Here is a 16,718-nt window from a genome sequence, read left to right on the forward strand (position 1 = left end):
GTGCTAGGAACTAAGGGCAACTGAGTTGAGAAATCAGATGCCTGGGAGTAAATGTTGGAGTCAATCAGCTCCCAAGTTACAAAGCATAATATTAACTGTCTTCCTGTGTCCATACAGAAAGGACATTACTTTAAGGTAAACTAAGTTCTCTGCGGCAAGGCTAAAAGAACAAAGTTATTGTTATCCTATAGTGGTGCAGTAGCACTTACTATTGTAAATGTAGAGACTGGTGAGATAGTAAATCTGGCAAGCACTTGCCTTGCATGCAGCTGACCCAAGTTTCATGCCTGGGACCACCTCTAGTCCCCTGAGCACCACCAGGTGTACTTCCTGTGTGCAGAGCCAGGAGTAAGCCCTGAGCATCCACAGATTGGCCCAACAATCACCCCTCAAATAAGTAAAATAAATAAAAATTAATAAAATACACAACTCATTGTAGAATAAATTGTATGTGCCATTTATACTCCCTGTTTTGAAGTTTTAAAAAATATGTTATTCTATTCTATTTGCTTTTTTTGGCTTTTATCACTATTCTTTTGTTTCTATTTAGAATTAAAGTGTTTTATAAAATAATTTTTAATTTTATGAACTTCATTATATATTTTTATTTTTACTGAAGTAATTAATTAAATACAAATACAGGAATTAAAAAATGAATAAATAATCTTGTGGCATCCAATACTCTTGTTATTTCTCTAAATGTATGATTAGATCTTCAATTCTCAAACCATAAGACTTTTTCTAGATCTAATCACGGAAACAAGTGTTTTAACAGACATAAATGTCAAGGTCACTGCTTAAAAGGATTAATTTTGGTGACTGCTGAGAAAAATGGCACAAGAAGGAAGGAACCAGGATATTTTATTCTCTCTACTTAGCTACTCTTTTATCTTCTAAAATGTCACTGAAAAATTCTTAATTTATCTTCCATATAGTGGCGATAATACCTGACCAAATAATATTTCTACTGAGGTAAATGCCACATCCTCTTCATCAGCCTTCTGAGAGCCTCTTTGATCTCCTTGTTCCTCAGACTATAGATCAAAGGGTTCAACATGGGGATGATTATAGCATAGAACACTGACAAAGCCTTGTCCTGTTTATTGGGGTGGACCGAACTGAGGGCTGTGCCATAGAAGAGTGACACAACTGTCAGGTGGGAGGCACAGGTATTGAAGGCCTTGGCACTGCCCTTGATGGAGGATATTTTCAGGATGGAAGCTGTAATGAAACCATAGGATAACAGGATAAAGACCAAGGAACCGAATCCAATAAATAGAGCTTCCAGAAAAAGAATTATTTGAGTAATGAAGGGACTGGAGCAAGACAAGGCAATAATCTGGGGTAAATTACAGAAAAAATGTTGAATGACATTTGATTTACAATAGTAGAGATTAAAGCAAGGGATTGTTTGAAGTAAACTATTAAGGAAACCACTCCCGAGGGCCCCAGCCACCATCTTCTGACAGAGCCCAGGCGCCATGATGGTTGTGTACTGGAGAGGGTTACCAATGGCCACGTATCTGTCATAGGCCATGGCGGCCAAGAGGCAACACTCACTCAAAGCCATCCAGCACCCAACGAAATACTGGGTAGCACAGGCAATGAAGGAAATTGTTCTTTCATCTTTGAAGAAATCTGAAAGCATCCTTGGGCTGGTGGAAGAAGAGTAGCAGATGTCTATGAATGAAAGGAAGCTGAGAAAAAAGTACATCGGTGTGTGCAGATGGGAATCCATTCTGATTAGTAGGATAAGACTAAGGTTCCAGAATATGGTTACAAGATAAATCCCTAGGAATATTGGAAATAGAATAAGCTGCAACTCTTTGTCATCTGTTAGCCCCAGGAGAACAAACATGACCACTGAGGAGTAATTTCTACTCTCATTCATGGGGATTCTTGGTTCCATGTGCTGGAAAATAAAAAGACAAAAGAATAAAATGGCTTCGTTCCCCCCACAAAAGACAATTCTTTAATTCAGCAAAGCATATGACTTGATACAAAATTACAAATCACCACAGTTGAGTTAATCCCTGTTTTCCATGTATAACTGTGGTTCAACCGAACATTTCTCTTGGCTAACTTTTTAACTCTGCCTTTGGAGGCAAATACAGTCATTGACAAGCTCCAGTACATCATCTAAAATTTCTTCATTTTAAGTTCTCCCATTCCAAACATTTACAGGTGTTTAAGAATTATTTTCAGAAAACAATAAATTCATGTCAGGGAGGGCCAATAATTCTTTAATTTCCTTTCTGTTTTTAGAAGGCCTGGGTATACATAAGAGTTATGTAATGGTATTCAGGGACCAGGACGCAGTGAGAAGCAGCTTGAAAACATATGTACGATCAGTGTAATTGAAGCTAGATAAACTGCTGAATGGTAAAACAAAATCCAAAGATCCATCATGTCCCCCTTTTTGCCATCACAGATTCTGTTTAATTCATTCTCCAGAAAAAAAATGTTAGCTTCCTTTCAGTGATCCTTTTTTTATTTTTCAACTCTTTTGGATCTTTAGTTTCCATCTCCAGAAAAACATAACATGGCTATTTGAATTCTCAAGTCAAGCTTGTGTCTATTCTTGTTCTCAGACGACATACTAGGAACACTAAATTCTTACAAAGAATAATGACCTGAATTCACATAATGTTATGGATATTTAAGCAATATACATGGCAATTAGGAAACTTGGCAAAATACCTGGAAGTCCTTTTTCTATCTTTTTTCCCCTTCTATGTGATCAGTATAGGGAAGGCAAGCAGATATGCAGGACAAATATAAATAAGCAAAAGAATGTTTTTGCAGCAGGCAATGTTCTCTTCAATATGTTTTAAATGTTACTTTCTCCAGATGACTATTAGAATAATTTCCATCCTATTGCTCATTGATTTTCTCGAGCGGGCACCAGTAATGTCTTCATTGTGAGACTTGTTGTTACTGTTTTGGGCATATCCAATATACCAGAGGTAAGTTGTGAGGCTCTGCCATGCTGGCTGGACACTCTCGGTAGCTTGCCTGGCTCTCCGAGAGGGACAGAGGAATCGAACCTGGGTTGGCCACATGCAAGGCAAACGCCTTACCCACTGTGCTATCGCTCCAAATAAAATTTTATTAGGCAGGCTTAAACTATGAGCAAAATTACAGAAAATTTTAAGGTAGAATATAGATAATACATGTATCCTTGGAGTTGTATAGATGGAAACAAGCAGAAGTCCTAGGGACACTGGAGAAAAACTATGAATTAATAAAATAAACTAGGTCTATGAACTACATACATGTGTCAATCATTCAGAATGTCTTCATTTTCCACAACCTTTGTCCAGTCTTAGTCCAAAAGTGAATTAAAGAGTAAATCTCCACAGAATTATAAGTAAATCTCCACTGATAGGTAAAGTTAAAGCATTCTTCTCCTCAGATAATGAGTAATTTCTTCTTGACAAACTGTAAAAAAGAATTAAGACTTATGCAGTGGCTAATAACTAAGGAAAATTAAAATGTCTTCCATCAATATGGAATGAGAAATAATAGCAAATAGATAATGAATTCCTGATCCCAGACTTAAATTGGTATTTCCCACAGTAAGACTCAGTGGAGGGAATTTTTTTCAAATAAGAGAGTTGCATTCTTATCATCACAATAATCAATAATCATTACAAAGAAAATACTCATTGATCATCCATAACATATTCTAATTTCTCCATATGTTGAAGAAGATAATCACAAATTTAATATACATCTAGTTCAGTAATATATACCTGCTATCTAGTATTCTGAAAATTGATTCTATATTTGTTTTATATTTCTCTGGAACACAATTATATATGCTGAATTATTGTGTTCTACCCATCATCAGAAATATAGGCTTGTATATCCTTACCGAGTTTCAATTAATTATATATAATTTTCAGTAAATTTGTTCATATTAATCTATAATGTGTCAATAATTGGTGATTTAGCTCAATAACTGAATTAAAAATATCAACGATAATAGCTTATATTCCCTCTAGATGTTACAATTTATTTTTTCCAAGGGGTCATTTTGAGAATCTTTTTATATTTCATCATACTTTTAATGTCTTCTTTAAACACATTAAAATAATTTAAACTACATTATTAAATAATTTAGTGCATTTTTGAAAATTTGATCTATAATTTTATTTCTTATGCTTATACTACTTGTCTTACACTATTTTTGCTCAGCATACTCTGTGTGTAAAGTAATACTGTCATATTAAATTTATGTATTGTTCTTTAAAATTTTTTCTGTGAAAACTGAGGTTATCAAACAGAGCATCATTGAATGGAATAAAGAGGAGGACTAGATATAATATAAGGGCAGTGGTAAGAGTTTGGGTCACTTCGGTGGTGTTGAGATACAATAACTATGCACCCAAACCAAAAATGTTAACAATAATGTAACCGTGTCACCTGAACTGTAGCACTGTAGCACTGTTTTCCAGTTGTTCATCGATTTGCTCAAGCGGGCACCAGTAACAAAACTTGTTGTTACTGTTTTTGGCATATCGAATATGCCACGGGTAGCTTGCCAGGCTCTGCCGTGTGGGTAGTATACTCTCTGTAGCTTGCCGGGCTCTCTGAGAGGGACGGAGGAATCGAACCCAGGTCAGCCACATGCAAGGCAAACGCCCTACCCACTGTGCTATCTCTCCAGTTACCTGAACTATAATAAGTAATTAATTTAATTTTATTTATTTATTTATTTTTCTTTTGGGGTCACACCTGGCGATGCACAGGGGTTACTCCTGGCTCATGCACTCAGGAATTACTCCTGGCGGTGCTCAGGGGACCATATGGGATGCTGGGATTCGAACCCGGGTCGGTCGCGTGCAAGGCAAATGCCCTACCCACTGTGCTATCACTCCAGCCCCAAGTAATTAATTTTAAATGTAAGAATAAGTCAACTTTTATCTGTGGGTCTCATTGATGCTTGAACTTAAGAGGAATATCTTCAGAAATAATTCATGCTACCTCTGTCAAATTTATTGCTTGCAACACCAACCCCATAGTGGAACAAATTATTTGGCTTGGTATACATTGGAGTCAGAATAATGAAAAGATAAGTTGTGCATGCACATAAATAGATGTGTAATTAAAATGATCATCGAAATTGTTTTTCTAATGTCTTTCATTATTTGTTTTTCATTATTTGTATATAAGATAGCCATGGACTTTTGGGTGTTGATTTTGTAGTCTGCCACTTCACTACATTGACCTATTGTTTCTAAGAGCTTTTCTGTAGAGTCTTTAGTGTTTTCTAATTATAGTATCATATCGTCTGCAAATAGTAATAGCTTGACCTCTGTCTTTCCTATCTGTATGCCCTTGATATCTTTTTCTTGTTTAACTGCCTTGGCCAGGACTTCTAGTACTATATTGAATAGGAGTGGCAAAAGTGGGCAATCTTGTCTTGTTCCTGATCTTAGAGCGAAGGCTTTTAGTTTTTTCCCCATTGAGAATGATACTTGCCGTGGGCTGTGATAGATGGCTTTGACTATATTGGGAAAGTCCCTTCAATGCCCATTTTGCTGAGAGTTTTCATTAAAAAATCCCATTCACAATAGTACCTCAGAAAATCAATTACTTTGGAATCAACTTAACCAAAGAGGTGAAGGACCTATACAAGGAAAATTACAAAACACTACTTCAAGAAATAAAAGAGGACACTAGGAAATGGAGACACATCCCCTGCATATGGATAGGGAGAATTAACACTATCAAAATGGTAATACTGCCCAAAGCACTATAAAAATTTAATGCGTTCCCTATCAGGACACCCATGACATTTTTCAAAGAAATAGACAAAACACTCCTGAAATTCATATGGAACAATAAACCTCCATGAATAGCTAAAGCAATTCTTGGGAAAAAGAAGATGGGTGGCATCACCTTCCCCAACTTCAAACTCTACTACAAAGCAGTAATAATTAAAACAGCATGGTATTGGGCTAGAAACAAACCTGCAGACCAATGGAACAGAGTTGAATATCCTGTCATAGACCCCCAACTATATAGCCACTTAATCTTTGACAAAGGAGCAAGAAATGTGAAGTGGAACAAGGAAAGCCTTTTCAACAAGTGGTGCTGGGAAAACTGGGTAGCTACCTGCAAAAAAATGAACTCTGACATCTATCTAATGCCAGGCACAAAAGTCACATCAAAGTGGATTAAAGACCTCAATATCAGACATGAATTTATAAGGTACATAGAGGAAAATGTAGGCAGAACTCTCCATGACATTGAAGCTAAAAGCATCTTTAAGGACGAAACAGCACTGACCATGCAAGTGGAAGCAAACATAAACAAATGGGACTACATCAAACTAAGAAGCTTCTGCACCTATGTTCATTGCAGATCTTAATACAATAGTCAGGATATAAAAATAGCCCAAATGTTTAATGACAGATGAATAGATAAAAGAGCTGTAGTATATACACACAGAGGAATACTATGAGTCACACACACACACAATAAGATCATGTAGTTTGCTGCATTTTGGATGGAACTAGAGGATATCGTGCTGGGTGAAGTAAGTCAGAGGCAGAAGGATGAGCTTTGGATTACTTCACTCAAGTGTTTTGTATAGGGAAATAAAATAAGGGTTCAGACAATATCAATTGATAACAAACTCTGGGTACCAGAGTACATACTGAGAACTGGAGGGAGACATAGGTGTACTGGGGGGTGACTCAAGGAGTGGGGGAGGGGGAGCATGGACACTTTGTTAAAGGTGAGGGAACTATGGTGACTCTGAATGTAAACACTATCTTAAACACCTAAATTAAAATACAGTAAAACGATTTGAAAACACTTAATCAAAGATTTCTGCCGTAAGAAGGAGTAACAGAAGTGGCAATTGCATACATAAAAAAGCAGGGAAATACCAATAATAATAATAATAATAATAATACCATTTTGCAACTGGAAAAACTTTTAAAAGTTTTCTGTTACTTCAAATACAAAAGAAGAAAATAAAACAACAAAGAATGTAAAAATTAAAAGACATTTTATCACCTAACAATAATATGATTTTTTTAAGGATGAAAAGACCCAGTAAAAATGAGGTGGAGAAATATGAATAACTTGGAATGCTGTGGTAATGTATAGTTAGAAGAAGTGTGAATTTTATATTAAAAACATATAAAATCCTGTACACCATTGCTGCCTCAATAAAAAATGAATTTTTTCCCAAATATTAAATGTTGGGATTTAGCTGATAGAGAATTAGTCAATTAGTAAAAGAGCTATTAAATTAAATATGAAAAAATTATAAAAATCAGAACAAAATGAGATATTTACCAAAGAATAGATAATTTTTAAAAGATTATAAAATAATGATACTGAATAATTCAATGAGTAAAGGGAAAATGTCAGTATATGGCATATTTATTTAAGCAAAAGGAACACAAGTGTATTAGGGAACAAAACTTTCAAATGACTCAGTCAAGGCAGAGCAAGGGAAAAAATGATGAAAAGAAGCAAGGAAGTCTTGCTTCAAATAAATAAAACGTTAATATAATTTAGGTTCAGAAGAGAAAAGAAAAATCAGGCAGAATACACTCAGGAAAATATCAAGAATTTCTAAAATCTGGGAAGAGAATCGGTCATCCAGATACACAAAACTTAATAGATCCTTATTATACAAAAAAATTTTTGTAAGGTGCAATGTAGCAAAGCTGTCCAAGATAAAGAGAGAATTCTATAAGCAGCTACAGAAAAAGATTTTATGTACAAAGGAATACCCATTTAACTACCAGCAATTTCCTTAGCAGAAATCTTCCAATTCAGGAGGCAATGACATATTCAGGTTAAAAAGGCAGGCAGAAGCCGGGAGGGAGGCCAGACAAGAATAGAATAAAGTATGAACAAAGACATACTACACATATGAAAAAGAAACAAAGATTTTCTTATAAACACAAAATTTTAGTTATTAATTACCTCTAAGCCTGTCCTGCAAGAAGCACTAAAAAGAACTTTCAAGATGAAAGAATCAGTGACCAGAAAAGACGTGAAAGCATGCAGTGCAGACTGTTTTGGAATGTTGTGTGAAGTTGCAAAAGTCTGGCACTGATATGTCAAAAAGGAAATTCTCTTCTGAAGTTGGTGTGAGTGTATATTATGCAAGTTTCTATGAAAAACAGTATGGAGAGTTCTCAGAATATTAAAAATAGGGCTACTCGGAATCCATAAGATACATGGAGGAAAATGACAGAACGCTGAGATGTGGAGAGCATGGAGTATATGTTTTTAAGATTATATACTTGAAACTACAAATAAAACCTGGGGATCTAGTGCAAACAAAACTAGTCTACATTAGAATACTCTGTAGTAAACTCCAAAGTTCCTAAGGGATTAATATTCATTTTTCCCCAGAATAAAATATAATTATTTGCTATAACATACACATGTTAGGTAAAAATAGTGTTGGAAGCATATTACAATGTGAAATGTATCAAATCAAACATGCATTTAGCTTTATAGAATATTATCAATTTTTCTCAATAATAATATATTTTTTCTGAGTTTTATTTTTTTAAAAATTTTTATTAGTGAATCACCATGAAGTACAGTTACAGATTTATAACTTTTCATTCTTGTGTTTCAGTCATACGATGCTCAAGTACCCATCCTTCCACCAGTGCCCATTCTCCACCACTGATGTTCCCAGTATAACTCCTACCCACTATCTTATCCCCTCAACTCACCCCACCTCTGTGGCAGGGCATTCCCTTTTGTTCTCTCTCTCCTTTTGGGTGTTATGGTTTGCAATAGTAATAATAATAATAATAATAATAATAATAATAATAATAATAAATTTTTAAACAAGAATTATCAGGTAAGATATTCCTTGCTTTTCCCATAAGCTAAGGCTAAGAAGGCTCTGGACATTCTATTTTTAATTTGTAGATGGTTCTTTATCAGTTTTCACCTCTGAGAGTTCACTTCAGGGAGTCCCTGTTTTTTAGGATATGGGGGTATTGCCTCTAATCTAGTTCCACACAGATCTTTTTCTCCTAACACTCATTCATATGCCCATGACGTAGGTTTTCAGGGATCAGGAGATTCCTCCTGGGAAAATGTTGACTCCAACCCTCTACCCTCTGAGGGTTCTTTTCTCTTTGTCATACTTTTACCTTTAGATTCATTAGCTTTCTTCCGTCTTAATTAAAAAAGGTACGCATTTATGTAGGATTACTGCTCTCTTTGAACAGAGAGCCAGAGGTAGTACCAGAAATAACTTCGCAAAAATAGTTATTCTAATACAATTGAATATTCATCAAATGCCAGGCATAGAATTAGGTAATTATCATTCATTGAACATGCACCATGTTTCAGGTCCTACATATTATATTGTTTTGCTTATTTCTATTATCCAACAGACATAATATATATGAGAAAAATATATATGTATGCATATATATGTAACTTCTCATTTACATTTTTCCTAGAGGAGACTGTGGATCATAGTAGAATTAGCTCACACTATAAGGGTGTAACTAGCAGTAAATTCTAGGCCTTCTAGTTTCAGAGCCACATATTACATATATACACTGAATCATTCACAAAAAAAACTACTTTTCCTACACAACTGCAGAATGTATACGTCTATGCTTGGCTTTCTGCTTTGTCTCAACAAGCCAATAAGGCGTCCCTGGTTGAAGAGGGAGATAAGAATGTAGAAAGCTAGAGAGATAGGACAGGGATTAGGGTGCTTGTCTTGCATGCAGTGGACCCCAGTTCAATCCCCTACACAACTGGCAGTAAGCTCTGAGCATTACTGGGTGTGGGCCCAAACAAAACCAAAACAAAACAGAAGAAAGTGTAAATTGGGGATATAGCTTAGCAGATGAGCACTTGCCATGGATATGTGAGGCCCTGGGTTCAATTATTGTAACTTCAAAAAAATCTTACATTTTTGCATGTCTTGTATGTGAAAAGACCTATTATATCTCTGGCACAGCATAAGTCTACACCACTATGTCACTGGTGGTCCTAAGCTTCACTGGGGTGGTCATTCTGGATCCCAGCGTCTGTGCAGAGCCAAATTTCTGGGTCACAGATTTTGAGTGTCAATCTTGGTTGACTGAATATTGCAGGGAGTAGCTTTGGGTCCCCTGAACACTGCTTTGAAGCCCTGATAAATTAAAATAAATGTATTGTAAAATAAACGTTATTTTGGGAGGTGGGCCAAACCTAGTTGTGCTGTGAACTACTCCTGGCTCTGTGTCTGGGGATAAGTAGCTTCTGGTGATGCTGGGTGACCATGTGTAGTGCTGGGGATTGAATCAGGATTAGCTGCATGCAAGGCATGCACTCTCTCTCCTCACCTTCCCTAAAATCATCAGATCATTGGATTCGACAATTATGTTAATTTAGTTTTAGTAGTGTAAACACTGGTTTATTTTGAAAGTCCAACAAAATATAGTTTTAATAGTGAAAAAAAAATAAATGTATTCATAGAATTCATAGAATACAATAGATACATGTTGCGAGGAAGAGCTACAAATCCTTGTACAGATTATAGGGTTGGATGTGGATAAGATTTAGACATTAAGGAAATAATTAGTCTTTCCTAGATTGACCCATTAAAGATCTCTAGAATAATAAAACATATTTCATAGGTATTTTAAAAACAGAAAAGGCGATGGACAATATAATTGAACTTTATCAATCCCATGTTTTATGCAGAGATACAGTTCAGGAAATGAATAAAGAAGTTGCAGTTGTTTACTATTTGCCCAGTGGGTGGCACTTGCTGAAGAATGTCTCTTTTGGGAGTAAGGGAACAAAGATGAATTAAAATATTTTCAACCTACTGGTGTCAACATGGTAAAGCTTATGTCTAGAAATACCTAAGAAATTAAATTACCACCACAAGTCTTACTGCGAACAGAGTACTATATTAAACCAGTGATGATATTGCTAATATTAGAACAACTATTAGTATCACATTGTTTATCCTTAGTCATTCCACATTCTATTATTTCTTATAAAACTTAGTTTTAGTTGCCTCTTATTGAGAATTTTTAGAATTTTCTCTTTTTTTCATAAAAATTTCTGGCTTGGTTTTATCAGTTCTCTTCTTACATTATTCTTGGAAGGATACTCTTTTTCCCCTACTACCTTTAAGTAATGCTGTTTGGGAAGTGGAACTAAGAAAGGGAAAGAAAACAGAGTTTCCTCTGTGACTGAGATCTCCAAGCCTGCTTGGATTGGGACTGCGTCTTCTCCACCGAGATCCCCAGTTTTCCAGTAGCTTGGCAGCCACATCCACAAACTGCCCCCGGTGCCATGTAATCTCATCAATGGCCAAGATCCAGAGACTATAAAACAAAGCTCCTAGAAGAGAGCAATGCAGTGATTCCTGGAGCTTGAGAACTTGACTTTTTATATAGCCCACTGATGTACTTAAGCAGCACACATGTGTTTGGTTTTAACATACTTGCTTGTATTCTCTTATATACGAGCCTAAAGGGCCCCAGAATGAAATCAACAATCTTTACACACTTCCCTCTTATTGTGGTCAGAAGATGCTTGCTGGTTGGGTGCTGGTTATTACAGATTTAGTAATATCTGTATTAAACTGTTGTGAACTACTTTATGAAAATAAAATGTACAAAAGTTGCAAAAAAAGAGTTGCCTCTTTGACTTGTGTCTCTTTTCATTTAAGATACTTCATCAATATTCTTTTCTCATGTTCCCTTCGTTAACTTTGGTAGGTTCAAATTCATTGTAGATAATGACACAAAATGTGAAGAGCTTTGTTAGGGACAAATTAGACTGTGATATTCTCAGAAGACTGAATATCATACTTACTGTTTACTGAAGCTATTCACTTTCTCTAGAATAGTTTTTGCTATTCTTCTAGAATTTGACATGTTAATCATAGTTGCATTGGACCTGCATGATTCTGGAATGACTCCCTATGTGTTGTAAAAGTGTTAAAATTGGACTTTATTAATGGAACTCAAAAACTCCTTGAAATAACTCATAGCTGTTTTCCTGGGTCTGTGTGTTCTAATTTTAAGTAATCCATACTTTTTCATCTTTTTTAAGCAGAAATGCAGCAGCACTGTCTAAATATTTATTCATTCTTCAATAGATTTATTTTTATCATAGTCTAAACAGGGTATTATGGCAGAAAGTCCTTTATAGAACTAATCTTTAAGAGAAAAGACAGTGAGTAAATGGTACACCTTTGATATTTTTCTAAACTGTAGTTGACATTCCCTGGAACAAGACGTTCAATAACTCACCCAAAGATTCTGATAGCTTTACTCTCATGAGTTCCAGCTCCTTTTACTTTGCGGTGTAAACAGACAGGCAATAATAGTTGATATAGTGTTCACTTCTGGCTTCTGGGAGTATCCCACTCCATGAGTAGTCTGAGATGAGTGCATAATTTAAGCAAAGTTTAACTCAATATCCTTTGCTAGTTATCTAACTCTGGTAGATGCGAACATTAAATGCTTTTGTGTAATGCTCCATCACAACTAATAAATGATGTGGGGGCACAAACCACAATAAAGGAGCAATTAAAATTACGTGAGCTATAATCACCTGTCTCTTGGGTATAGAGGAAGCTCAGCTCTATTAATTGGTTCCTTGCTTATCCTACAGGATCTTCCTGCTCACTAAGAAGGAGATCTTGCCTAAGCTTGAAATCACACACAACTTTTCACAGCAATTTTAGAGGTGGCATTGTTGCACTTGCTCCAAATGGAAGACTGTGCCTATGAAATAGCACATCCAATTAGGAATACTACTATTTTACATTATATTAAGAGCAGGGGTGATATGAGAAGAAAAAAATAGAAGGGAAAAACTCTTTGCATTTGATCTCTAATCATGATTTTCATTGACTGTCTTATTCATTTCATACACATATTATTTCTGTATCCACTCCTCAATTCCCATTATATAAATAATATCTTTATTATAACTATTTTTTCTTGTAATTGATGCGATGTTGGCTTACAAAACTGTCTATTAAAGTGACCTTGATAAAAAAATAAAATAAACTCAACTTTTTTTTTTTTGCTTTTTGGGTCACACCCTGTGATACACAGGCTCACACACTCAGCAATTACTCCTGGAGGTGTTTGGGGGCCATATGGGATGCTGGGAATGAACCTGGGTCAGCCACATGCAAGGCAAATGCACTACATGCTGTGCTATTGCACCAGCCCCAAAAAAACTCAACCTGAGATGGAAAGTTTCTAGAAATAATCCATTATAGTGCCTCAGTTTCCTGGTATGAAGACTGAAATCACTGGAGCCAAGGAAATTGTCAAATATGACACAGATCTCTAGCAAAGAGATTTATGAAAATAAGATATGTGGCATAGGTATACTTAGAGTGCGCTGCTCAGAATTGGTTAACTATGATCTTTGTTTATCTTTTGTGAATTCCTTTAGCCTTTATTTTACAAGCTCCTTTTCTTTCTTCTATTAATTTTCCACATATCTTTTCAATAACCAAATTCATAAAGCAAATTAGAAGGCAAGGTAGAAGGGAAAATCATTTGAAAGATATGATATAAATATGTTATCTTTCTTCTCTCACCTCTATCCCTTGTCTCCTTCACCTCTCTTCCCTCATTACTCTATGGATAAATATGCTTTAAAATTATTTTAATTTAAATTATTTAATAACACAGGTTATTTTGTTTTTCTAAAGCACAAAGAAATGCATAACAATGAAATATATAGAGAAATAGAAAATCAATAAAGAAAAGTACAGTTGTGTGCTATCCTAGGTTATCATTATTTTTCTAAATGTATTTCCTATCTGGTTCCATGTTCTCAAAACATTTGGTTTTATCTAATCTAATTATGGAAACACATTTTAAGCAGGCATGGTCATCAGTAACACTGCCTGAAACAGATCACTTTTTGTGGCAATAAATATAATGGCAATAGGAATTAAGGAAACCAAATTTTCACTTTTCCTTACCTAGCTATGAATGTACACAGTAAAACTTTATTTACAAAATTTTTTGGCTTTTTGGGTCACACCCAGTGATGATCAGGGGTTCTTCTAGCTTTACACTCAGAAATTACTCCTGGCAGTGCTTAGGGGACCATATGGAATGCCAGGGATGGAACCTGGGTCAGCCAAGAGCAAAGCAAACTCTCTACCCATTATACTATGGCTCCAGCCCCAATCATTTACAAACTTTTAACCTGTACTCTACGTAGTGGTAAAAATACCTGCCCCAATAATTTTCCTTACTTTGGTGTATGCATAGCCCACTTCATCATCCTCTTGAGGGCCTCTTTGATCTCTTTGTTTCTCAGACTATAGATAAGAGGGTTTAACATGGGAATGAGGATAACGTAGACCACCGACAAAACTTTGTCTTGCTTCTTGGTGTGGTTAGAACTAGGATGCAGGTACACAGAGAGAGCTGCGCCATAGAAAAGGGTCACAACTGTAAGGTGGGAGGCACAAGTATTGAAGGCCTTGGCACTACCTTTCACTGAGGATATTTTCAGGATGGAAGCTGTAATAAAACCATAGGATAACAGAATAATGAGCAAAGACCCAAAACCAACAAACAGAGCTACAAGAAAAATAATTATCTGGGTGATAAAAGGGTTGGAGCAAGACAAGGTAATAATCTGAGGTAAGTCACAGAAGAAATGTTGAATGATATTTGAACCACAGTAGTACAGTTTAAAGCAAGGAATTGTTTGAACTACGCTACTAAAGAAACCAACGCAGAAGGCCCCAGCCACCATCTTCTGACAGAGGCCAGGTGCCATGATGGCTGAGTATTGTAGAGGATTACCAATGGCCACGTATCTGTCATAGGCCATGGCTACCAAGAGGCAGCACTCGGACAAACCCATCCAGCACCCAACAAAATACTGAGTGGCACAGCCAACAAAAGAAATTATTTTCTCGTCTTTAAAGAAATCTGAAAGCATCTTTGGGCTGATGGAAGAAGTAAAGCAAATATCTATTAATGAAAGGCAACTGAGAAAAAAGTACATAGGAATGTGCAGGTGCGGGTCCATCCTGATGATTATTATAAGACACAGGTTCCAGAATAAGGTCACAAGATAGATTCCTAGGAAGACTGGAAAGAGAATAAGCTGCAGCTCTTTGTCATCTGTGAGTCCCATGAAAAGAAACATGACCACTGAGGAATGGTTTCTTTCCTCTTCCATAATGATGGTTGGTTCCATCTGCTGAAAACAGATAAAGAAGAAAAGGTACTAAGTCACAAAATGCAAAATAAACAAATGAGAATAAATTTTTATTCATCTACCTATCTAATCTTAAATCACAATGGCACAACAGTTGACTTTTCTTTGTCTTCATTGTATAATCATAAACTTTTACTTCTTGGGTGTTTTTTTCCCTGTCTCTTGGGGATCAAAGATAGCTGGATATCTTTAAGATATTATTCCCTTAGTTTCTTAGCTTCATGCTGTCCCATCATTATACACTTGGGTAAGTTATAAATAAAAGATTAGCACTGCATCACTGTCATCCCATTGTTCACCAATTTGCTCGAGCGGGCACCAGTAATGTCTCCATTGTGAGACTTGTTACTGTTTTTGGCATATTGGATATGCCATGGGTAGTTTGCCAGGCTCTGTTGTGTGGGTGAGATACTCTCGGTAGCTTGCCGGGCTCTCCAAGAGGGATGGCGGAATCAAACCCAAGTCGTTCACGTGCAAGACAAACACCCTACCCGCTATGCTATTGTCCCAGTTCAAATAAAAGATTAAATCATAAGAATTGTTTAAATTCTCTGTTTGATAATCCAGAGTGATTTCACATAGGCTTAAGTCTGACATTATTGTTTTAACTTTTTCCTTTACACTTTATACAAGCACTGTGGTTTACAATGTTGTTCAGAATGATTTGTTATAGACATTTAAAATTCCAACATCAATCTCACAACCATTATACCTTCCAAATCTTGCATTATTAAATACTTAAAGAAGAGCTTATTTGTGATGGGCCTTGTGCATAAAATAGGACCCTGGAACAGATGTTCATAAAATATCATTGAGGACAAACATTCACTTAATCCATATCAGAGAGAGTAGATAATTTTTGTTTTCACAAAGACTGGAGATACGCAAGAATATTGTAACTGGATTGTGGGAACAGTGAGACACCAAGAGGCAACTTGAAATGAATGTGTTTGACCAAGATAATTAAAGTTAGGAAAACTCAACTGAGTGTTCAGTGTGACAAAGTTCAAAGAACCACCGTCCTCCATTTTTTGCAGATACAGCATTTACGTACTGAGACTTCTCGACAAAATGATCTAAAACAATTTTTAAAATCTTCCTTGGTTAATAATATCTTTAAAAATCTGTTGAGATCTGTATATTCTTCCAATTAGCAGAAGAATTTGTATACTGTTTTACTGAATTCTCAGAAGAATCTTGCATCGACTTATGGTTGCCAAATGTAGATTGGGCACACAAAGTTTCTACAGAGAATAATGAGCTGAACTCATGTAAGGATTAGGATGCTTAAGCAGTGGACATGGGAATTAGGAAACTTGGGAAAAATTTTTGGAAGTACTTTCTCTGCAGGGTCAGTTTGAGGAAGACAAATAGCAGGTCATCAGGACAATAATCGAAAGAATATTTTTGTAGGAATCAGTGTATGTTTCCTTTAAGATGTGATGTTTGTTACTTTCTCTAAATGGCCACTAGAACAATTCCTA

The 16,718-nt window shown here is 35.9% G+C and overlaps 2 protein-coding genes across 2 annotated transcripts; both read right to left on the reverse strand.

Moving 5' to 3' along the window:
* Window positions 1–964: 964 nt before the first annotated feature.
* On the reverse strand, window positions 965–1,891 carry LOC101554263 (olfactory receptor 5A1-like). Its single transcript, XM_004620481.2, has one exon. It carries the CDS (start codon window positions 1,889–1,891, stop codon window positions 965–967), a length of 927 nt encoding a protein of 308 aa, XP_004620538.2.
* Window positions 1,892–8,957: 7,066 nt separating this feature from the next.
* On the reverse strand, window positions 8,958–15,213 carry LOC101554526 (olfactory receptor 5A1-like). The gene is made up of 2 exons (XM_004620482.2): window positions 14,276–15,213; window positions 8,958–9,000 (listed from the first exon to the last, which is right to left on the reverse strand). Exons 1-2 carry the CDS (start codon window positions 15,211–15,213, stop codon window positions 8,958–8,960), a joined length of 981 nt encoding a protein of 326 aa, XP_004620539.2.
* Between the last annotated feature and the right edge of the window lie 1,505 nt (window positions 15,214–16,718).

The sequence above is a fragment of the Sorex araneus genome, chromosome 6, assembly GCF_027595985.1.
Source record: "Sorex araneus isolate mSorAra2 chromosome 6, mSorAra2.pri, whole genome shotgun sequence".
NCBI classification, from domain to species: domain Eukaryota; kingdom Metazoa; phylum Chordata; class Mammalia; order Eulipotyphla; family Soricidae; genus Sorex; species Sorex araneus.

Bases quoted from the DNA above. Each gene is read 5' to 3' on its own strand.
- LOC101554526 (XM_004620482.2), bottom strand. From the start codon at position 15,213: ATGGAACCAACCATCATTATGGAAGAGGAAAGAAACCATTCCTCAGTG. The intron at 9,001-14,275 runs GTGGGCTATGCA...ACTAGATTAGAG, and splicing joins GCCCTCAAGAGGATGATGAA to GCAATACCCCCATATCCTAA.
- LOC101554263 (XM_004620481.2), bottom strand. From the start codon at position 1,891: ATGAATGAGAGTAGAAATTACTCCTCAGTGGTCATGTTTGTTCTCCTG.